A 23,425-nucleotide genomic window follows, 5' to 3' on the forward strand; every position below is an offset into this window, starting at 1 on the left:
TTACTAATATGACTAGAATTATGCCTTTGGCTGCTGGACAACAAAATAAAGTTGATTTGAAAACCAATGGAACATGAGAAATGCTGGTTTCAATAGCATATTAATCAAGCCTTGAGACATTAATGTTAATTATCCTTCATTATATTTGTCAAACATGACTGGCGCTTAACTTATATTTATGTTATTAAAAGTCTCATTAAAGTTTGCCTACATTTTCTGCCGCCTTCCTCGTATCAGCATCGTTTTGGACATTAGACTAGCCGATATGCATATCACCTACACTTTAAAATGTAGACATTTTTAATATGAAAAATTGATTTGAATATTATTCTGATCGGAGTAATTGTTTGATATTGTGATTTATATATATATTTTTTACAAAAATCTATATTTTTACTTGTCCCGGACAAGAGGACAAGCGTTAATGTCAAGCTATGCCTTGGTGTTCGCTTGCTTGTTTGCTGATGTACAAATTAAAGAACCTGGACAAAGATGTTGGGAAATAGCTCACCATAAGATTACCTTTTTAGCCCTCATTTGTATTCGGAGAAGGCTTTGCCCCCTAGTGGTGTATTACATAGTCTATTGTGTACTAGCCAGGAGGAAATGGAAATAGGGATCTGGAGAAGAAAGCATCAAGATGTAATATCCAGCTGGGGGGAGGAGGAGAAGGAGGACGTGAAGGCTGAGTATGTGAGCATGGACGGATGACTGGGTGATATGCGGGTGGGTGAGGTGGCGGCATTGATCATAATTAGATATGCTCTCCATCATTTCCAAGGGAAACGTTCAGTAGGCACCAAACAGTTGAAAACGGAGTAAACCCTAATCTTGGCAGCAGGTAGCCTAGCGGTTAAGAGCGTTGTGCCAGTATCTGAAAAATCGCTCGTTTTGGAATCCCAGAGCCGGCAAGGTGGAAATATCTGCTGTTCTGCTCTTGAGCAAGGCAGTTAACCCCCAACAACAACTGCTCCCGGGCGCCGATGACGTGAATGTAGATTAAGGCAGCCCCCCTCACTTCTCTAATTTCAGAGGGGTTGGATTAAATGCGGAAGACACATTTTTGTTGAACGCATTCAGTTGTGCAACTGACTAGGTATCCCCTTTCCCTAAAGCGGGAGGAACTTCCTGGACCTGCCCAATTAGAAATACAAATGTTCATTTGTTTGCTATGGTGTCCTACTGAACATTAAACATGGTAATGAAGGTCAGTTGACATGCCTTGAGCTGCGTTTACACAGGCAGCACATTTCTGATGGTCAGCTCTGAAAAAGATCTGATGTGAAAAAACCTGATGTGATTGGTCAAAGGACCAATTTAGTGTTAAGTTTTTTAATACGAATTGGACTGCACCGACTCACTCCCCTCAATGAAAAATAGGATTACATTTGCTGTTTATTCTCAGCAGGCTTACTACGGCCCGACTGTCACGAACATGCCAAGGGTCTTGTGACCAGTTCAGTGGGTTGTGCGTCTCCTCTGGTGTCCTGTTTTCTTCCTGTGGCTGAGCTACTGCTGCTCCGGCATCAGGGCTTCTCCCGTTGGCCTTTGGGATTAACTCCGCTGGTAAGGAACCTCAAATAAATCTATGTCCTTATTGGCGGTTGTGCCACCGGCATACATATATTTGACTCGTGCACATGATAGTCTTGACATCAGCTAATGTAGCCATAAGCAAAGTATAGCTGAATATGCACATTACACAATGTCAAAGAAAAGGGTTTGGGAATTATTTTGGGGAGCAGTTACTGCGTTACATCCCTCAGGTGTTAAGCCCTTGGTCTCAGTGTGTGGGTTATGTCTGTGTTTATTTCACGGGATTGGCCTCACCTACAGGGCAGTATTTTGGGCCGAGTGTGTGTATGTAGCAACAGTGAAGCATCCTCCGCTTACAACACTGTACTTAGTGGCACGGGTGCTCTTTCCCTCCCCGTTGTGCTGAACCGCACCTTATCAGAGGGAATCACGTGCTGACTCACCGTGGCAGAGGCACTATGGCAACCTACAAATCAAGCAGCGTTAGGATATGTCCTCTCCTGGTTGTGGTTTGTGTTGGAGAAGGAATGCCAATGTGTTAAGACACATTCTCATAAAAAAAAAGCTGAAATTCATAATTTCTATACATTTCTGCCAGTTGATAGCTTATGAGTATTGCTCATCAACATTCTGAATGACGGCAAAAAAAGTCTGGTTCCACCCATCTCTCACAGCTAAACTGAAAAAAGTTTAGGGAATTGGATGATAATGGCAATACTTTCTTTAAAAAAAGTAAAGGTGTATGAAAAAGGTTGTGTGTGTGTCAGAGAGGGAGGGTGGGTGGGAAATGTGCCTGTGTTGTCACAGGCTCTGCTCTGACTCATCACATAGCAAAGTGCTGAGCCAGTATCAGGCTCCTCGTCACTCTGCTCACCTTGTTCTCCGAGGAACAGCTTTTGATCTAGAGGCCCTAATCAAACATGCTGTAAGGCAACGTTGAATACTCACATACCCACACCTACAGTAGTATCACTAACTTGTTTCAGTTCTCTTCACACACACACACACACCAGCTTTTGGCAGTATTGGGCTAAGACACAAAAACACAAGCCTTTCCTTTACAGGATTGCTCAAGCAAATCAAACCCTCATTGCATTCATCCCCTCGCCACGTTGAAGTGACACATTATTCCTCGTGGATAAGCTGTTGTGTGCGATGGGCTTCACTTTCTCCCCAAGTGTACTGCCCTGCTACAGTGCGTGCAGAAGGTAGACCCTTGTAATATAACAGCTAATCATATAGTGCTCAGGCCCTGCAGGCCTGCGCTCCAATCGTAATCGCATTTGTCTGTCTGTGTGAACGCATCGGTCTCAGTCTGTCTGCTGAACGTGGCGGCTGGGAATGTGGCCCCAGATATGAAGAACTGGTATTAGCAGCATCATGACGCAACTGCAAACCTAGAACAGCTTGTGACTCGCTCGCTTGCTTAGTTACTCGCTCTGCATCCTGCCCCCTCTGAGGAGTTTCCAAAGCAGCTGGCCAAGAACAAAAAAAGTATTTAGCTTTTATCGCCTGCCCTTATAAAGATTTTTTTAAATGAAATCTATACTGCAGTCAATGGCAGTACTGTGTATGCAGGGTTGGGTAGGTTACTTTCTAAATGTAATCTGTTAGTTACTAGTTACATGTCCAAAATTGTAATCAGTAATGTAATTTTTTGGATTACCTAAACTCGGTAATGTAATCTGATCACTTTCAGTTATTTTTGGATTACTTTCCATTAGGCATTAGAAGAAGACAAAAATGATCTATCAAATGTATTTGGTGTGTCATCATAGTGGTGTCTGACTTGGGCCTTGTTTCAACGCTGAATTTAATGTCATTGAGAAAACAAAGGTGCGATAGTATATTTTTTCACAAACATACTTTCTGAATTTAATCCAAGAAGTAATCTAGTTTTTCAAGTGTCTAATCTGATTACAATATTTTAGCTGGTAACGAAGCTGGTTAGTTGTTTCGTAGTCAGATTACATGTAATCATTTATTCCCCAACCCTGTATTTGTGTGAGGAGGACCGTTTTGATTGCGAAGCTTGTTTTCAAGAACTGAGTGACCATATGACAGCTGTGTCTCTGAAACCAGATCTCTATCATTTCCAACCTAAGAGCATCATGTGTTGTCTGTGTCCGCTTGTTTGCGTCGCCTGCAAGTCTGTGTGAATGGTTCTCTGCTTGCATTCCTCCCTGCGTACATTTGATAATGTGCATCTGGGTAGTGTATCGACTCAGTGTTGATAATGGTAGCCAGTGTGATGTTATGATGATAGTGAGTCAGTGTACAGAAGGAAATGAAAGGCTTTGATGTTGACGTGGGCCGAGCCTCTGGTCCCTGTAGGGAGGGGAAATGGCTCACCACCAGCCAGGCTCTGGAATGTGCGAGGAAAATGTAGGTATCTGTGCTCAGGACTCGGTACTACCGGGAACACATTACATGAGTTCTGCAATCCAAGAGGTTTCGCATTACCTTTCCATTACACAACTCTGAAAAATTTCAAATTAAAAGTTGTAAGATGCCTGGCTTTCATGTGTAGTTCATAGCAGAATGTTGGGCATTCTATGGAAAGTGTATCAGTAACATAACAATTTCAAACATAATATTTTCGTAGTATTAACCCCAATGGTGATTAATGGGGGATAACATTCATCTGAAGGTATCAACATAATATGGCAAAAAAATCCTGTGACACTTTGAGACAGTCCTGTAACTGTCTGACTGTCAGTCAGGCAGTATCTCTGTCTGTTCAGCAAGAGGTATTTTTTCTCTCTGGATTTAAGACAGTCTAAACTAAACCTTTCCAATCTAAGCCTTAAGGGTGTCCCACAACAAGGGGTGTAAACCTGTTGACAGAGCAATAATACTAAACCCTTTGTTCAGAAATGGTACAGAGCTCTATCTGGTCAATTCTTTCCATGTTTTCTGTGGGGCTGACCCTCCATAACCCACATCCTAGCCCTGACTTAGGAAATGGGAAGCCGTCAGTGTTAGGGGCCAGTCAGTCAGTCCCTTATAGGAATGAAGGGAGGGTTGGGCTGTCAGTAGACCAGGGCTCTCCAACCCTGTTCTTAGAGAGCTACCATCCTGTAGGTTTTTTGCTCCAACCCTAATCTAGTGCACCTGATTCTAATAATTAGCTGGTTGATTAACTGAGTGTTGGAGAGCGAACCTACAGGAAGGTAGCTCCCCAGGAACAGGGTTGGAGAGCCCTGCAGTAGATCATTGAACTAATGGATCTGGTCATGTGATCAAATAAAATAAAATGTTATTTGTCACATGCGCCTGAATACAAGTGTAGACTTGACCGTGAAATGGTTACTTACAAGCCCTTAATGCTAGCTAGCATCTTACCTTGGCTCCTTGCTGCACTCCCGTTACAGGTGGTCATCCTGCCACGCAGTCTCCTCGTGGATTGCAATGTAATCGGCCATAATCGACGTCCAAAAATGCCGATTACGGATTGTTATGAAAACTTGAAATCGGCCTTAATTAATCGGCCATGTCGATTAATCGGTCGACCTTTAGTGTGGAGTGCGATTGAGATTGTGTCATCTGTGGATCTGTTGGAGCGGTATGCGAATTGGAGTGGGTCTAGGGTGTCCGGGAGGATGCTGTTCATGTGAGCCAATACCAGCCTTTCAAATCACTTCATGGCTACTGACGTGAGTGCCATGGGGCGGTAATCATTTAGGCAGGTTACCTTCACGTCCTTGGGCACAGGGACTATGGTGGTCTGCTTCAAACGTGTAGGTATTACATAGTCAGGGAGAGGTTGAAAATGTCAGTGAAGACACTTGACAGTTGGTCCGCGCATGCTTTGAGTACACGCCCTGGTAATCCGTCTTGCCCAGCAGCTTTGTGAATGTTGACCTGTTTAAAGGTTTTGTTCACATCAGCTACCGAGAGAGTTATCACATAGTCATCCAGAACAGCTAGTGCTCTCGTGCATGCTTCAGTGCTGCTTGCCTCGAAGTGCGCATAAAAGGCATTTAGCTCGTCTGGTAGGCTCACGTTACTCGGCAGCTTGCGTCTGGGTTTCCTTTTTGTAGCCCGTAAATAGTTTTCAAGCCCTGCCACATCCGACACGCATCAGAGCCGGTGTAGTAAGATTCAATCTTAATCCTGTATTGACGCTTTGCTTGTTTGATGGTTCGTCTGAGGGCATAGCGGGATTTCTTATAAGCATCCAGATTAGTCTCCAACTCTAGCCTTAAGCTCAAGCTTAAGCTTAAGCTGCTGTTGCCTGTAATCCATGGCTTCTGGTTGGGATATGTACGTACAGCCACTGTGGGGACGACGTCATCGACGCACTTATTGATGAAGCCGATGACTGAGGTGGTGTATTTCTCAATGCCATTGGATGAATCCCGGAACATATTCCAGTCTGTGCTAGCAAAACAGTCCTGTAGTGTAGCATCCGCGTCATCTGACCACTTCCGTATTGAGTGAGTCACTGGTACTTTCTGCTTTAGTTTTTGCTTGTAAGCAGGAATCAGGAGGATAGAATTATGGTCAGATTTGCCAAATGGAGGGCGGGGGAGAGCTTTGTATGCATCTTTCTGTGTGGAGTAAAGGTGGTCTACGATTTTATATATTTTTTTTGTAAAACTGATTTCAGTTTGCCTGCATTAACGTCCCCGGAGCGCCGCTTCTGGGTGAGCATTTTCTTTTTTGCTTTTGACTTTATAGAGTTGGTTGAGAGCAGTCTTAGTGCCAGCTTTGTTTTTGTGGTGGTAAATAGACGGCTACGAATAATACAGATAGTGCAGTCTACAGCTTATTATAAGGTACTCTACCTCAGGCGAGCAATACCCCGAGACTTCTTTAATATTAGACTTCGCGCACCAGCTGTTATTCACAAAAAGACACACACCCCCACCCCTCGTCTTACCAGAGGTCTCTGTTCTGCTGGTGCATGGAAAATCCTGCTAGCTCCCATATTGTTTTTATCTTCGTTCAGCCACGTCTCGGTGAAACATAAATGTTAGTTTTTAATGTCCCGTTGGTAGGATAATCTTAATCGTAGGTCGTCCATTTTATTGTCCAATGATTAGCAAGAAGAATGGAAGGCAGTGGGAGTTTACTTGCTCGCCTCCAGATTTTCAGAAGGATGCCCGATCTGCAACCACTTTTCCGGCGTCTTTTCTTCACGCAAAAGGCGTGGATCTGGGCCTGTTCCAGGGAAAGCAGGATATCCTTCTCATCGCTCGTTAAAGGAAAAAGTTTCTTCCAGTCCGCAGTGAGTAATCGCTTTTCTGATGTCCCGAGGTTCTTTCCGGTCATAAGAGACAGTAGTAGCAGCAACATTATGTACACAATAAGTTAAAAAATAAGTTACACAAAAAGATTTACAAAATGGCACAATTGGTTGGGAGAATGTAAAATGTCAGCCATGTTCTTCGGCACCATCTTTTCTTTGTAGGCTAGCCTAACTGTGTTCGAATACTCATACTAACCGTACTATTTGTGACGTGAATTGAATATATAGTATGCTTATTAGTCATAGTATAGATATAGTTAGTATGCCAAAAGTTCCCGGATGTCGTACTAAATTGGCCAAAATACGAAGTATACATGCAGGGGACATTGTTTCTGTGCTTTTAGAGCCCATAATGCAATTCTTCCATTTTAAGAAAATACCTAAAACAATTAAGAGAGAAGAATAACAAATAATTAAAGAGTTGTTCAGGAGTCAGGGGCAGGTCCACAGAAATATAATTACTCGGAGGGTTAAAGACCCATCAGACCAGTGCAATTTTACTCAATACTCATCGCAGAACAGGACTTAGGAATGTCTGTTCTAGTAATTGTATTTCTGTGGTAGGAATCCAATTGGCCAGTCTATCAGACCCAATCTCTTCATGCAGTGCTAAGCTGAGAGAGAGCAGCCAATGGATTGACGTTCCAGTGTGTGACTAGAGGATTATTGCACAGCTGCCCAAAGTGTGATGCAGCGGTCAGGGTAGGGATTTTCATTAAAACATTTAGCCAAAGAAAACAATTAGGCTTTTGTGTGTCTTCCTTGCAAACAGTGGCGTAGAAAGGCTCAATGGTAATAATGGATCTTCTCCATTTCTCATGTTGCTAATTCCTATGCAGGGGGACTCTGTGAAGTCACTCATGGACAGAGCTCCAGCTGTTCTTGTGAGATCTGTTTTTTCATTCATTATGTTTCAAGACCAAACTCCTTCGTCATATCATTCACTTTACGGAATACTTCACCACTGGTGTCTTTCATTCTCTTCATGCCAATTGGAATGTGGCATGACTATTGCATGCCTACTGCCTGGTATGACAACTGCTCGGCCTCCGACCGCAAGGCACTACAGAGGGTAGTGCGAACGGCCCACTACATCAAGCTTTCTTACATCCAGGACCTCTATACCAGGCGGTGTCAGAGAAAGGCCCCAAAAATTGTCAGACTCCAGCCACCCTAGTCAGATTGTTCTCTCTGCTACCGCACGGCAAGCGGTACCGGAGCGCCAAGTCTAGGTCCAAGAGGCTTCTAAACAGCTTCTACCCCCAAGCCATAAGACTCCTGAACATCTAATCAAATGGCTACCCAGACTATTTGCAGTGCCCCCCCCCCCCACCCCCTCTTGACAACAGAGAGTAGCAGTGGTGTAATCTATTCATAGTCACTTTAATAAATCTACCTACATGTACATATTACCTCCAAATAATTGGTTCCCCCACACACTGACTCTGTATCTTTACCCCCCACCCTGTATATAGTCTCGCTATAGTTATTTCACTGCTGCTCTTGAATTACTTGTTACTTTTATCTCTTATTCTTATCTGTATTTTTTTAAACTGCATTGTTGGTTAGGGGCTCATAATTAAGCATTTCATTGTAAGGGCTACCTGTTGTATTCGGCGCCTGTGACTAATACGATTTGATTTGATGGGGCATGCTGGTGGAGTTTGCTAGCAGCGATTACAGCCTTGAACCCGCTGTTCCATTGTCGTCACTTCCTCTTGAACTTGCAGACGTGTTGCTGTGCGTTTTGTTGCCAACCTTACTTTGCTAGCTGACAACTTTACGTTTTTTACTTTTTACTTTTTAATTACCGTTTATATTTTTAGTTTTTCCCTCAACTTTTTTCCCTCATTCAACTTTTTCACTCCGGACGCTTTATCTGGACATGGTTCGTCAGCACCTTCAACAGGCGAAGCTAAGTAGTAACATTAACATGATGCCTTCTAATTGCAGTCGCTGTACTCATAATATACAGGAGCACGATCGCCTTATGACGAGGATAGCTGTGCTGCAAGCCCAGCTTCAGACGCAATCGTTAGGCAAGGGTAATTTCAGTGTAGGAAAGGATGAAACAGCGTCTGTGCCACCAGTAAGTACAGATAGTAGTATAAATCCCCCCACACAGTCCCCGCAGCCGGACAACTTTCTCATGGCTTCTGGAGGGAAATGCTGTAGGAATGCTCAACTGGTGTCGCTTATTCAGCCGACAGAAACTTTCAACCGGTTTTCCCCATTAAGTAGCGAGTCGGAGTCTGAGGCCGAGTCTTCTCTTGTCTCTACTCCTCCCGTTACGGGGTCAGAGACGCGAAGCTTCCCACCATTAGCTCTGACAAATTGAAAACCCTAGTCATTGGCGACTCCATTACCCGCAGTATTAGACTTAAAACGAATCACCCAGCGATCATACACTGTTTACCAGGGGGCAGGGCTACCGACGTTAAGGCTAATATGAAGATGGTGCTGGCTAAAGCTAAAACTGGCGAGTGTAGAGAGTATAGAGATATTGTTATCCACGTCGGCACCAACGATGTTAGGATGAAACAGTCAGAGGTCACCAAGTGCAACATAGCTTCAGAGTGTAAATCAGCTAGAAAGATGTGTCGGCATCGAGTAATTGTCTCTGGCCCCCTCCCAGTTAGGGGGAGTGATGAGCCCTACAGCAGAGTCAACTCAATCGCTGGTTGAAAACTGTTTTCTGCCCCTCCCAAAAGATAGAATTTGTAGATAATTGGCCCTCTTTCTGGGACTCACCCACAAACAGGACCAAGCCTGACCTGCTGAGGAGTGACGGACTCCATCCTAGCTGGAGGGGTGCTCTCATCTTATCTACCAACATAGACAGGGCTCTAACTCCTCTAGCTCCACAACGAAATAGGGTGCAGGCCAGGCAGCAGGCTGTTAGCCAGCCTGCCAGCTTAGTGGAGTCTGCCACTAGCATAGTCAGTTTAGTCAGCTCAGCTATCCCCATTGAGTCTGTGTCTGTGCCTCGACCTAGGTTGGGCAAAAATAAACATGGCGGTGTTCGCCTTAGCCATCTCATTAGGATAAAGACCTCCTCCATTCCTGCCATTATTGAAAGAGATTGTGATACCTCACATCTCAAAATAGGGCTACTTAATGTTAGATCCCTCACTTCAAAGGCAGTTATAGTCAATGAACTAATCACTGATCATAATCTTGATGTGATTGGCCTGACTGAAACATGGCTTAAGCCTGATGAATTTACTGTGTTAAATGAGGCCTCACCTCCTGGTTACACTAGTGACCATATCCCCCGTGCATCCCGCAAAGGCGGAGGTGTTGCTAACATTTACGATAGCAAATTTCAATTTACAAAAACAAAAATTATGTTTTCGTCTTTTGAGCTTCTAGTCATGAAATCTATGCAGCCTACTCAATCACTTTTTATAGCTACTGTTTACAGGCCTCCTGGGCCATATACAGCGTTCCTCACTGAGTTCCCTGAATTCCTATCGGACCTTGTAGTCATAGCAGATAATATTCCAATTTTTGGTGATTTTAATATTCATATGGAAAAATCCACAGACCCACTCCAAAAGGCTTTTGGAGCCATCATCGACTCAGTGGGTTTTGTCCAACATGTCTCTGGACCTACTCACTGCCACAGTCATACTCTGGACCTAGTTTTGTCCCATGGAATAAATGTTGTAGATCTTAATGTTTTTCCTCATAATCCTGGACTATCGGACCACCATTTTATTGCGTTTGCAATCGCAACAAATAATCTGCTCAGACCCCAACCAAGGAGCATCAAAAGTCGTGCTATAAATTCTCAGACAACACAAAGATTCCTTGATGCCCTTCCAGACTCCTTCTGCCTACCCAAGGACGTCAGAGGACAAAAATCAGTTAACCACCTAACTGAGGAACTCAATTTAACCTTGCGCAATACCCTAGATGCAGTTGCACCCTTAAAAACTAAAAACATTTGTCATAAGAAACTAGCTCCCTGGTATACAGAAAATACCCGAGCTCTGAAGCAAGCTTCCAGAAAATTGGAACGGAAATGGCGCCACACCAAACTGGAGGTCTTCCGACTAACTTGGAAAGACAGTACCGTGCAGTATCGAAGAGCCCTCACTGCTGCTCGATCATCCTACTTTTCCAACTTAATTGAGGAAAATAAGAACAATCCAAAATTTATTTTTGATACTGTTGCAAAGCTAACTAAAAAGCAGCATTCCCCAAGTGAGGATGGCTTTCACTTCAGCAGTAATAAATTCATGAACTTCTTTGAGGAAAAGATCATGATCATTAGAAAGCAAATTATGGACTCCTCTTTAAATCGGCGTATTCCTCCAAAGCTCAGCTGTCCTGAGTCTGCACAACTCTGCCAGGACCTAGGATCAAGAGAGACACTTAAGTGTTTTAGTACTATATCTCTTGACACAATTATGAAAATAATCATGGCCTCTAAACCTTCAAGCTGCATACTGGATCCTATTCCAACTAAACTACTGAAAGAGCTGCTTCATGTGCTTGGCCCTCCTATGTTGAACATAATAAACGGCTCTCTAACCACCGGATGTGTACCAAACTCACTAAAAGTGGCAGTAATAAAGCCTCTCTTGAAAAAGCCAAACCTTGACCCAGAAAATATAAAAAACTATCGGCCTATATCAAATCTTCCATTCCTCTCAAAAAATTTTGAAAAAGCTGTTGCGCAGCAACTCACTGCCTTCCTGAAGACAAACAATGTATACGAAATGCTTCAGTCTGGTTTTAGACCCCATCATAGCACTGAGACTGCACTTGTGAAGGTGGTAAATTACCTTTTAATGGCGTCAGACCGAGGCTCTGCATCTGTCCTCGTGCTACTAGACCTTAGTGCTGCCTTTTATACCATCGATCACCACATTCTTTTGGAGAGACTGGAAACCCAAATTGGTCTACACGGACAAGTTCTGGCCTGGTTTAGATCTTATCTGTCGGAAAGATATCAGTTTGTCTCTGTGAATGGTTTGTCCTCTGACAAATCAACTGTACATTTCGGTGTTCCTCAAGGTTCCGTTTTAGGACCACTATTGTTTTCACTATATATTTTACCTCTTGGGGATGTCATTCTAAAACATAATGTTAACTTTCACTGCTATGCGGATGACATGCAGCTGTACATTTCAATGAAACATGGTGAAGCCCCAAAATTTCCCTCGCTAGAAGCCTGTGTTTCAGACATAAGGAAGTGGATGGCTGAAAACTTTCTACTTTTAAACTCGGACAAAACAGAGATGCTTGTTCTAGGTCCCAAGAAACAAAGAGATCTTCTGTTAAATCTGACAATTAATCTTGATGGTTGTAAAGTCGTCTCAAATAAAACTGTGAAGGACCTCGGCGTTACTCTGGACCCTGATCTCTCTTGACGAACATATCAAGACTGTTTCAAGGACAGCTTTTTTCCATCTATGTAACATTGCAAAAAGCAGAAATTTTCTGTCCAAAAATGATGCAGAAAAATTAATCCATGCTTTTGTTACTTCTAGGTTAGACTAGTGCAATGCTTTACTTTCCGGCTACCCGGATAAAGGACTAAATAAACTTCAGTTAGTGCTAAATACGGCTGCTAGAATCCTGACTAGAACCAAGAAATTTGATCATATTACTCCAGTGCTAGCTTCCCTACACTGGCTTCCTGTTAAGGCAAGGGCTGATTTCAAGGTTTTACTGTTAACCTATAAAGCGTTACATGGGCTTGCTCCTACCTGTCTTTCCGAGTTGGTCCTGCCGTACATACCTACACGTACGCTACGGTCACAAGACGCAGGCCTCCTAATTGTCCCTAGAATTTCTAAGCAAACAGCTGGAGGCAGGGCTTTCTCCTATAGATCTCCATTTTTATGGAATGGTCTGCCTACCCATGTGAGAGACGCAGACTCGGTCTCAACCTTTAAGTCTTTACTGAAGACTTATCTCTTCAGTGGGTCATATGATTGAGTGTAGTCTGGCCCAGGAGTGTGAAGGTGAACGGAAAGGCTCTGGAGCAACGAACCGCCCCTCATAGACTGGCCACCCCTCATAGCCTGGTTCCTCTCTAGGTTTCTTCCTAGGTTTTGGCCTTTCTAGGGAGTTTTTCCTAGCCACCGTGCTTCTACACCTGCATTGCTTGCTGTTTGGGGTTTTAGGCTGGGTTTCTGTACAGCACTTCGAGATATTAGCTGATGTACGAAGGGCTATATAAAATAAACTTGATTTTAGGCTGTATAATGTCGTTTTGGCTTGTCAATTTCCAGAAACAGCGTTGTGGTAGACTTCATCATGATGATGCACTTCTTGGAGCGTTCAACCACATTTTAGTTCGTAGAAGAGTAGTTTGTACTTTAGGGATTGACAGGTTCTGGCACTGCTATTGTTAAAGCTTAATCAATCAATCAATTTGTATTTATAAAGCCCTTCTTACATCAGACGATGTCACAAAGTGCTATACAGAAACCCAGCCTAAAACCCAAACAGCAAACAATGCAGATGTAAAAGCACGGTGGCTAGGAAAAACTCCCTAGAAAGGCAGGAACCCAGAAAGAAACCTAGAGCGGAACCAGACTCTGAGGGGTGGCCAGTCCTCTTCTGGCTGTGCTGGGTTGAGATTATAACAGTATATGGCCAAGATGTTGAAATGTTCATAGATTACCAGCAGGCTCTAATAATAATAATAATTACCACAGTGGTTGTAGAGGGTACAACAGGTCAGCAGCTCAGGAGTAAATGTCTGTTGGCTTTTCATAGCTGAGCATTCAGAGTTGGAGACAGCAGGTGCGGTAGCGAGCGAGAGAGTCGAAAACAGCAGGTCCGGGACAAGGTAACACGTCCGGTGAACAGTTCAGGGTTCCATAGCCGCAGGCAGAACAGTTGAAACTGGAGCAGCAGCACAACCAGGTGGACTGGGGACAGCAAGGAGTCATCAGGCCAGGTAGTCCTGAGGCATTGTCCCAGGGCTCAGGTCCTTCGGTAGGGGAGGAGGGAGAGAGAGAGAGAATTAGGGGGAGCATACTTCAATTCACACAGGACACCGGATAAGAAAAGAGAAATTCTCCAGACATAACAGACTGATCATAGCCCCCCGACACAAACTATTGCAGCATAAATACTGGAGGCTGAGACGGGGGGTCGGGGGACACTGTGGTCCCGTCCGACGATACCCCCGGACAGGATATAACCACACCCACTTTGCCAAAGCACAGCCCCCACACCACTAGAGGGATATCTTCAAACCACCAACGTACTACCCTGAGACAAGGCTGAGTATAGCCCACGAAGATCTCCCCACAGCATGGGGGGAAATCCGGACAGGAAGATCACGTCAATGACTCAACCCACTCAAGTGACGCACCCCTCCTAGGGACGGGATGGAAGAGCACCAGTAAGCCAGTGACTCAGCCCCCGTAATAGGGTTAGAGGCAGAGAATCCCGGTGGAGAGAAGGGAACCGGGCAGGCAGAGACGGCAAGGGCGGTTCGTTACTCCAGTGCCTTTCCGTTCACCTTCACACCCCTGGGCCAGACTACACTCAATCATAGGACCTACTGAAGAGATGAGTCTTCAATAAAGACTTAAAGGTTGAGACTGAGTCTGCATCTCTCACATGGATAGGCAGACCATTCCATAAAAATGGAGCTCTATAGGAGAAGGCCCTGCCTCCAGTGACCGTAGCGTATGTGTAGGTATGTACGGCAGGACCAAATCGGAGAGATGGGTAGTAGCAAACCCATGTAATGCTTTGTAGGTTAGCAGTAAAACCTTGAAATCTGCCCTAGCCTTTACAGAAAGCCAGTGTAGAGGCTAGCACTGGAGTAATATGATAGAATTTGGGGGTTTTAGTCAAGATTCTAGCAGCCATGTTTAGCACTAACCGGTAGTCGGAAAGTAGAGCATTGCAGTAGTTTAATCTAGAAGTGACAAAAACATGGATTAACTTTTCTGCATCATTTTTGGACAGAAAGTTTCTGATTTTTGCAATGTTACGTAGATGGAAAAAAGCTGTCCTTGAAACAGTCTTGATATGATCATCAAAAGAGAGATCAGGGTCCAGAGTAACGCCAATGTCCTTCACAGTTTTATTTGAGACGACTGTACAACCATCAAGATTAATTGTCAGATCCAACAGAATAGTTCTTTGTTTCTTGGGATCTGGAACTAGCATCTCTGTTTTGTCCGAGTTTACAAGTCAAAAAATGTGCGGTCCTAAAGCAGTGCAATCTAGTATTGTCTGGTGCTCTTTGAGTTTGTGTTGAGGTCCACGGCCAGGTGCCAGCCATAACAGTAGGTTAGAAGAGCCCTTACAATCTGCAAACAATGAAGGCTTAGGGCCAAGCGGGATGGGTAAAGAGTGATTTGGGACCGGCTGTTAGTGTTCGTCTTGGTCTGTCAACTCACACCTCCAGTAGACTTTTATTTTCATGTTGTCAAAAGTTGCGATGGCGATGTGCAGTTGTTGAATTGGAGCTGTTATGTGGGGAAACATTTGGTGCCTGCAGCGCTGCTTCAAAATAGGAACAGTACTAGGAAAGTGCTTAGCCGTTTGCAGTGCACCCACCCACACATTATCTTAACTAAAACTACATCCTCATTTTCACCACAACCTTTACGACTATACCTTTTATCCTTCTACTGTACTTTCAGGCTGTCGTCATTACGGTGTTTGCCAGTGCCCGTTAACATGGGTAGCCCTGCTCCTAGGAAATTACTCATAGCTAAAAAGTGGGTTAGTACAGCTTCTAATTTCTGGCTTACAGGCTTCAGTCTGAGCCTACGTCTGGAGATGCAGTGACGAGAAAGGATGAGAAATGTTACAGGAGCTTCTTGGTGTAAAGGCTGTGCAGCTGAATGAGTTGTCCTATACTGCGTCTCTTGTGTGACATTGCTTATTATCTTTCTTTCTCTCAGGAGACAAAGACGGCAGTAAGGTGACCACAGTTGTAGCGACCCCAGGCCAGGGCCCCGACCGGCCGCAGGAGGTCAGCTATACAGACACTAAGGTCATCGGTAACGGCTCGTTCGGCGTGGTCTACCAGGCTAAACTGTGTGACTCCGGGGAGCTAATAGCCATCAAGAAGGTTCTGCAGGACAAAAGGTTCAAGGTGAGACCATTTCACTGCAGAGGCGAGTACATCAGAGTATTTATTTGTATTTTTATGAGTTCTTGTTGCACCGTGTGTTTTTGAGTAACGACGGTTCTTTGTCTTGAGGTCATTGAGTCGCTGTCAGTATGACGTCACTGAAACTAGATCCCTAACTGGAGTCTCACATTAAATGGGCTCACATTTCTACTGTCATTCGACTGAAAACACTAGGTTTGTCAGGTCACTTACCGCTGTGAGACTGCTCTGTCATGGTGATCGTAGCCTGCCGTACCACACTGATAGGCGTTTGGTTAATCATCCTGGCAGTCTGCCTGTGCATGATGCCCTAGTCCCCAGTGATGTCATGTCTCATGAGAACACGGCCCTTCCTGTTGGAGCTGAAACAATGCGGAGTCTCGTCCCTCCCTAGTCCAGCTTCAGCTCAAGCATTGAGTTGATGAATAGTTCATCTCTTCTTCTCTTCTAAAGGAAACTCAACCCATGGATTTCCTTTAACTGTGTTAATAAACAAGTGCTGCAATGGCTGCACAGTGTCAGTGTTTGAAATAGCTTATAATGTGTCTCTGTGGGTAATTTGCTCCCTGTTCAGATATCACTGACATGATTTGACCCCCATTCAGGTATGGCTGTCACTGTTTTACAACGATCTATGATAGTTGTAGCTGGCCTAAATTAACCATGTGTGGGCTTCTAATTTAAGACAGTGACAGGGTGCCAAACTCAGCCTAGCTATTCTCAGTTTCTTATCTTGAACGTTTCACTAGCTGTGTGATGGACACACATGGTTGTGTTTTAGCTGTTTCCCAAATCTCTCCTCGAGTACCCCTTGCCATTCCACTTGTTTGATCTATTTTAATACTAGCACACCTGATTTAACCAACCAGGTGTTGAACCTCTCTCGCTCGCTTCCTCTCTCTCGCTCGCACGCTCGCTTCCTCTCTCTCGCTCGCACGCTCGCTTCCTCTCTCTCGCTCGCACGCTCGCTTCCTCTCTCGCTCGCACGCTCGCTTCCTCGCTCGCACGCTCGCTTCCTCTCTCGCTCGCACGCTCGCTTCCTCGCACGCTCGCTTCCTCGCACGCTCGCTTCCTCTCTCGCTCGCTTCCTCTCTCGCTCGCTTCCTCTCTCGCTCGCTTCCTCTCTCGCTCGCTTCCTCTCTCGCTCGCTTCCTCTCTCGCTCGCTTCCTCTCTCTCGCTTCCTCTCTCGCTCGCTCGCTTCCTTTCTCGCTCGCTCGCTTCCTCTCTCGCTCGCTCGCTTCCTCTCTCGCTCGCTCGCTTCCTCTCTCGCTCGCTCGCTTCCTCTCTCGCTCGCTCGCTTCCTCTCTCGCTCGCACGCTCGCTTCCTCGCACGCTCGCTTCCTCTCTCGCTCGCTTCCTCTCTCGCTCGCTTCCTCTCTCGCTCGCTTCCTCTCTCGCTCGCTTCCTCTCTCGCTCGCTTCCTCTCTCGCTCGCACGCTCGCTTCCTCTCTCGCTCGCACGCTCGCTTCCTCTCTCGCTCGCACGCTCGCTTCCTCTCTCGCTCGCACGCTCGCTTCCTCTCTCGCTCGCACGCTCGCTTCCTCTCTCGCTTTCTCTCTCTTGCTCGCTCCCTTCCTCCCTCGCTCGCTCGCTCCCTTCCTCTCGCTCGCTCCCTTCCTCTCGCTCGCTCCCTTCCTCTCGCTCGCTCCCTTCCTCTCGCTCGCTCCCTTCCGCTCGCTCCCTTCCTCCCGCTCGCTCGCTCGCTCCCTTCTTCTCTCTTTTGCTCGCTCCCTTCTTCTCTCTTTTGCTCGCTCCCTTCTTCTCTCGCTCGCTCGCTCCCTTCCTCTCTTTCGCTCGCTCCCTTCCTCTCTTTCTCGCTCGCTCGCTTCCTCTTTCTCGCTCGCTCGCTTCCTCTTTCTCGCTCGCTCGCTTCCTCTCTTTCTCGCTCGCTCGCTTCCTCTCTTTCTCGCTCGCTCGCTTCCTCTCTTGCTCGCTTCCTCTCTTTCTCGCTCGCTCGCTTCTTCTCTTTCTCGCTCGCTCGCTTCTTCTTTTTCTCGCTCGCTTCTTCTTTTTCTCGCTCGCTTCCTCGCTTTCTCGCTCGCTTCCTCTCTTTCTCGCTCGCTCGCTTCCTCTCTTTCTCGCTCGCTTCCTCTCTTTCTCGCTCGCTTCCTCTCTTTCTCGCTCGCTTCCTCTCTTTCTCGCTCGCTCGCTTCTTCTCTTTCTCGCTCGCTCGCTTCTTCTCTTTCTCGCTCGCTCGCTTCTTCTCTTTCTCGCTCGCTCGCTTCTTCTCTTTCTCGCTCGCTCGCTTCTTCTCTTTCTCGCTCGCTCGCTTCTTCTCTTTCTCGCTCGCTCGCTTCTTCTCTTTCTCGCTCGCTCGCTTCTTCTCTTTCTCGCTCGCTCGCTTCTTCTCTTTCTCGCTCGCTCGCTTCTTCTCTTTCTCGCTCGCTCGCTTCTTATCTTTCTCGCTCGCTCGCTTCTTATCTTTCTCGCTCGCTCGCTTCTTCTTTCTCGCTCGCTCGCTTCTTCTCTTTCTCGCTCGCTCGCTTCTTCTTTCTCGCTCGCTCGCTTCTTCTCTTTCTCGCTCGCTCGCTTCTTCTCTTTCTCGCTCGCTCGCTTCTTCTCTTTCTCGCTCGCTTGCTCGCTTCCTCGCTCGCTCGCTTCCTCTCTCTCGCTCGCTCGCTTCCTCTCTCGCTCGCTTCCTCTCTCGCTCGCTCGCTCGCTTCCTCTCTCGCTCGCTTTCTCTCGCTTTCTTGCTTCCTCTTTCTCGCTCTCGCTTTCTCTTTCGCTCGCTTCCCCTCGCACGCGCGCTTCCCCTCGCTCGCTCGACCCCCCTCTCTCTCTCACTCTCGCTCGCTTCCTCTCTTGCGCTCTCAACAGCCTTTTCTCTAATCCCATCTCAGATGACCCTCAAAAGTCATTTAAGACTCATTTAAGAGAGAGTGTCTGACTGGTCCAGAATCAGAGCAAAGTTTATTCTGGGAGAGTGCAGCTAGCTCAGTGTGAAGCTAGCTTCTCTAGCCTGTTTAACTTGTCTAATGCTCACTGGTTGTCAGATTTGATCAATGTTTCTCTGTCTCATCTCGTCTCAGAACCGGGAGCTGCAGATCATGAGGAAACTGGACCACTGCAACATAGTGCGTTTGCGCTACTTCTTCTATTCCAGTGGAGACAAGGTGGGTGGTTGCTGCTCATATGTCAGTCTGTGTGTTGTTGCAGGTGATGGATACCCTATTCAACAAGTTTTTGTTTGACACTGGCTAGGCTAAATGTTGCTCCTGAACTTCTGTTTCTACCACTTACATTCTTAGGCTTTCCGTTGTGAATATTTTCATATTAAGTTAAGCTGTTTAGGTTTATACTCTTATATTGTTGGGATTAGTGCTGACCCCATTTAATAAACTGGTCAATTATTTGTTCAATAAGCTGTTGGTCGACCAAGATTTCTTTAGTCAAGTAGTAACAAAAAAAAAGAAGGTGTGTGTGTGTATATATATATAAAAGAGTACCAGTCAAAGGTTTGGACACCTCATTCAAGGGTTTTTCTTTATTTTACTATTTTCTACATTGTGGAATAATAGTGAAGACATCAAAACTATGAAATAACACATATGGAATCATGTAGTAACCAAAAAAGTGTTAAACAAATCAAAATATATTTTAGATTCCTCAAAGTAGCCACCCTTTGCCTTGATGACAGCTTTACACACTCTTGGCATTCTCACAAACAGCTTCATGAGGTACTTGCCTGGAATGGCGCCGACTGAGATGGTCGCCTCACTTCGAGTCCTTAGGGAACTATGCAGTATTTTGTTTTTTTAATGTATTATTTCTTACATTGTTAACATTTTAAGATTTTCTGGGCTATTACATACAGCCGGGAAGAACTATTGGATAGAAGAGCGACGTCAACTTACCAACATTACGACCAGGAATACGATTTTCCCAAAGTGGATCCTTTGTTCGGACCACCACCCAGGCCATTGGATCTAATCCTATAGGCCGGCCCAAAACAATGTCTTCATAGAAGAGGTAGACGGAGCAGCCTCCTGCTCAGACTTCGAAGCCATGCACACCACCCACCGCTTCTGAGTATGTTACTCGCCAATAGGGTTGCAAAGGGTCGGACACTTTCCAGTAAATTTCCGTACATTTTTGATGGGAGGTTAAGCCCGGGAATTTTGCTTAAATTCATGAAAAAAGTTAACTTATAACAGTGAACCTTTTTTGTGGGTTACACAAGGCAATTCTAGGTCTTGTGGCATATTTTGCTTAAACTGTCCCCAATTCAATGAAATTGCAACCCTCTGCATGCACAGTGCATTCTTCCATCACATGTGCAGCTGATTCTCAAGATCTTGCACACTAATGAGATGCTATTGAGCCCCGATTACTACACTATCTGAGCCAAGGACTGCTTTCTGGTAAGTTTTGATTACAATACTGGGTGGGGTGAATATATTTTGACATACATTATTTTTTTGTTAACTAGTAAATAGTAGCCTACAGCAAAGTGTTCAAATCATTTCTAACTTTTTAACAATTTCTGCTAGTTAGGTTTTGCTACCATGTGGGTTTTAGCTTGCTTGAGCCTGCTAACTGAGGACTGTTAATTCACCTGTTTCCATACAGGTTACATTTTTTATAAACTTTCTTACAAAGGAGTTGTTTAATCTAACTGCTTAATTATTTATATGTACATGGAATTGTGTTTTATTTTAAATTTATTTTAAATGTTATTCTAATCTTCACAGGAAAATGCCACGGGCGCACTATCTGATGTGTGGAGACGTTTCACTGCAGCTAATGTAGAAGGAAGAGCTGTGTACATTTGCAAATACTGTGCCAAGCTATATATGAAGAATGCAACAAGATGCAGAATTCTGTTCGAGGTGAAAATGATGAATCCGACACCTTATCGATAGCAACAGCTCATGGTCCTCCTGGAATTAGAATTGTTTTTGACTCAATGGAGGAATGTAGTCAGAGAAATGCTGAATGTCTTGCTCAAGCTATGAATGTAACTGGTTCACCTCTGATGCTCACAGGCAGTGTGTTGGAAGGGATTTCTGAATGTTCTTTGCCAAGCATACACCACTCCAACCAGACATGCTTGATCGACTCATTTGCTGGATGCAGAGTTCGAGTGAAGGTCAAGCAAATCATAGAGAAAGCAGCCTGTATTGCAATCATCTCTGATGGGTGGTCGAATGTTCATGGGCAATGAATAATGAACTACATCTCCACCGCTCAACCAGTATTCTACAAGAGCACAGACACAAGGGACAACAGACACACTGGTCTCTACATTGCAGATGAGCTGAAGGCAGTCATCAATGACCTTGGACCACAGAAGGTATTTGCACTGGTGACAGACAATGCTGCGAACATGAAGGCTGCTTGGTCTAAAGTGGAGCAGTCCTACCCTCACATCACATCATGGCTGTGCTTCTCTTGCATTGAATCTGCTCCTCAAGGAGATCATGGCACTGAAAACAATGGATACACTCCACAAGAGAGCCAAGGAAATGGTTAGGTATGTGAAGGGTCATCAAGTTAAAGCAACAATCTACCTCACCAAGCAAAGTGAGAAGAATAAGAGCACCACATTGAAGCTGCCCAGCAACACCCGCTGGGGTGGTCGTGTCATGTTTGACAGTCTCCTGGAGGGGAAGGAGTCTCTCCAAGAAATGGCCATATTAGTCTGCCGATATGGACAGCCCCATCAAGAGAATCCTCCTGGATGATGTATTTTGGGAGAGAGTGGTAAGCAGCCAGAAACTCCTGAAACCTATGGCAGTAGCCATTGCATGGATTGAGAGAGACAATGCCCTCCTGTCTGATGTTCAGACTCTGCTTGCAGATGTAAGAGAAGAAATCCGTACTGCCCTCCCCACTTCACTGTTGCTCCAAGCAGAGGAAACTGCAGTTCTGAAATACATCAAAAAGCGTGAAGACTTCTGCCTGAAGCCCATACACACCGCACCGTACATGTTGGACCCCAAGTATGCTGGCAAGAGCGTCCTGCCTGGTGCAGAGATCAACAAGGCCTATGGTGTCATCACTATGGTGTCTCGCCACCTTGGCCTGGATGAGGACAAGGTTCTTGGCAGTCTGGCGAAGTACACTTCCAAGCAAGGGCTTTGGGATGGAGATGCAATATGGCAGTCGTGCCAACATATCTCATCAGCCACCTGGTGGATGGGACTTTGTGGATCTGAGGCTCTGAGGCTCTTTCCCCTGCTGCCTCCATCATCCGCCAAATCCCACCAACATCAGCCGCCTCAGAGTGCAACTGGTCCTTGTTTGGGAACACACACACCAAAGCACGCAATAGGCTGACCAATACAAGGGTTGAAAAATTGGTGGCCATTCAGGAAAATTTTAGGCTTTGTGGGCCTGACAACAAGCCATCCTCAACAAGTTTGGAAAGTGACAGTGAAGATGAGGCCTCAGAGTCTGATGTTCAAGAGGTGGACATTGAGGAGGTCCAGGGAGAAGACAAGCCTGAGAGAAAGACAACCAAAGCTTTAGTTTCTAGACGATCATTTTACAGATAATATGTTGAAAACTTTTTGGGGAGATGCGATGGATCATTGGGGATCATTCAATATTCCATTTTGTTGTTCAGTGAAATCATCCCATGTGAAGAGTCAACTCATTTAAAGTACAATTTGTAACTAAATTGTTTTATTTCTATTGGAAGGATTTAATCATTTGTAATTATGTCTACTTATGATAAGGTAAAAGGTTTGTCTCCAAATGATTTGGTAAATATATCCAATGCAAAAAAACATCAACATTTAAATGGTATTAATATTAATTTCCCACGGGAAGCTTCCATCTCTGAATATTCCCCAAAATGTGCAACCCCACTCACCAATGTCCCTTTTCTAGACAACAAGGTGGACGAAATTAGGTCAAGGGTTGCCTTCCAGAGTGACAACAGAGATTTTAACATTCTCTGTTTCACGGAAACATGGCTCTCTCGGGATATGTTGTCGGAGTCAGTACAGCCACCGGGTTTCGTCATGCGTTGCTCCCACATAAACAACTCTCTGGGAAGAAGGGTAGGTGTGTATGCTTCATGATTAACGACTCATGGTGTAATCATAACAACATACATGAACTCAAGTCCTTTTCTTCAGCTGACCTGGAATTCCTTACAATCAAATGCTGACCACATTATCTCCTAAGAGAATTCTCTTCGATTATAGTCACAGCCGTGTATATCTCCCCCAAGCAGATAACACGACATCCCTCAAGGAAATTCACTGGACTCTATGTAACCTGCAAACCATATATCCTGAGGCTGTGTTTATTGTAACTGGGGATTTTATCAAATCTAATTTGAGAACAAGGCTACCTAAATTCTATCAGCACATTGACTGTAGCACTTGCACGGGCAATACACTGGATCACTGCTACTTTAACTTCCGCGATGCATACAAGGCCCTCCCCCGACCTCCCTTTGGCAAATCTGACCACGACTCCATTTTGCTCCTACCGTCCTATAGGCAGGAACTCAAAACAGGATGTACTGTTGACTAGAACCATTCAAAGCTGGTCTGACCAATCGGAATCCACGCGT

At 45.2% G+C, this 23,425-nt stretch overlaps 1 protein-coding gene across 4 annotated transcripts in view; it reads left to right on the forward strand.

Moving 5' to 3' along the window:
- Positions 1-23,425, forward strand: part of LOC120051240 (glycogen synthase kinase-3 beta-like) — a 51,215-nt gene that overhangs the window by 3,077 nt on the left and 24,713 nt on the right. For all 4 annotated transcript variants that reach the window (XM_038997994.1, XM_038997996.1, XM_038997995.1 and 1 more), the window contains exons 2-3: positions 15,685-15,878; positions 18,927-19,010. In XM_038997994.1, coding sequence (XP_038853922.1) covers positions 15,685-15,878; positions 18,927-19,010 — 278 coding nt within the window. The remainder of the gene's footprint in view (positions 1-15,684; positions 15,879-18,926; positions 19,011-23,425) is intronic.

Source organism: Salvelinus namaycush, chromosome 7 (assembly GCF_016432855.1).
Source record: "Salvelinus namaycush isolate Seneca chromosome 7, SaNama_1.0, whole genome shotgun sequence".
Lineage (NCBI taxonomy): Eukaryota > Metazoa > Chordata > Actinopteri > Salmoniformes > Salmonidae > Salvelinus > Salvelinus namaycush.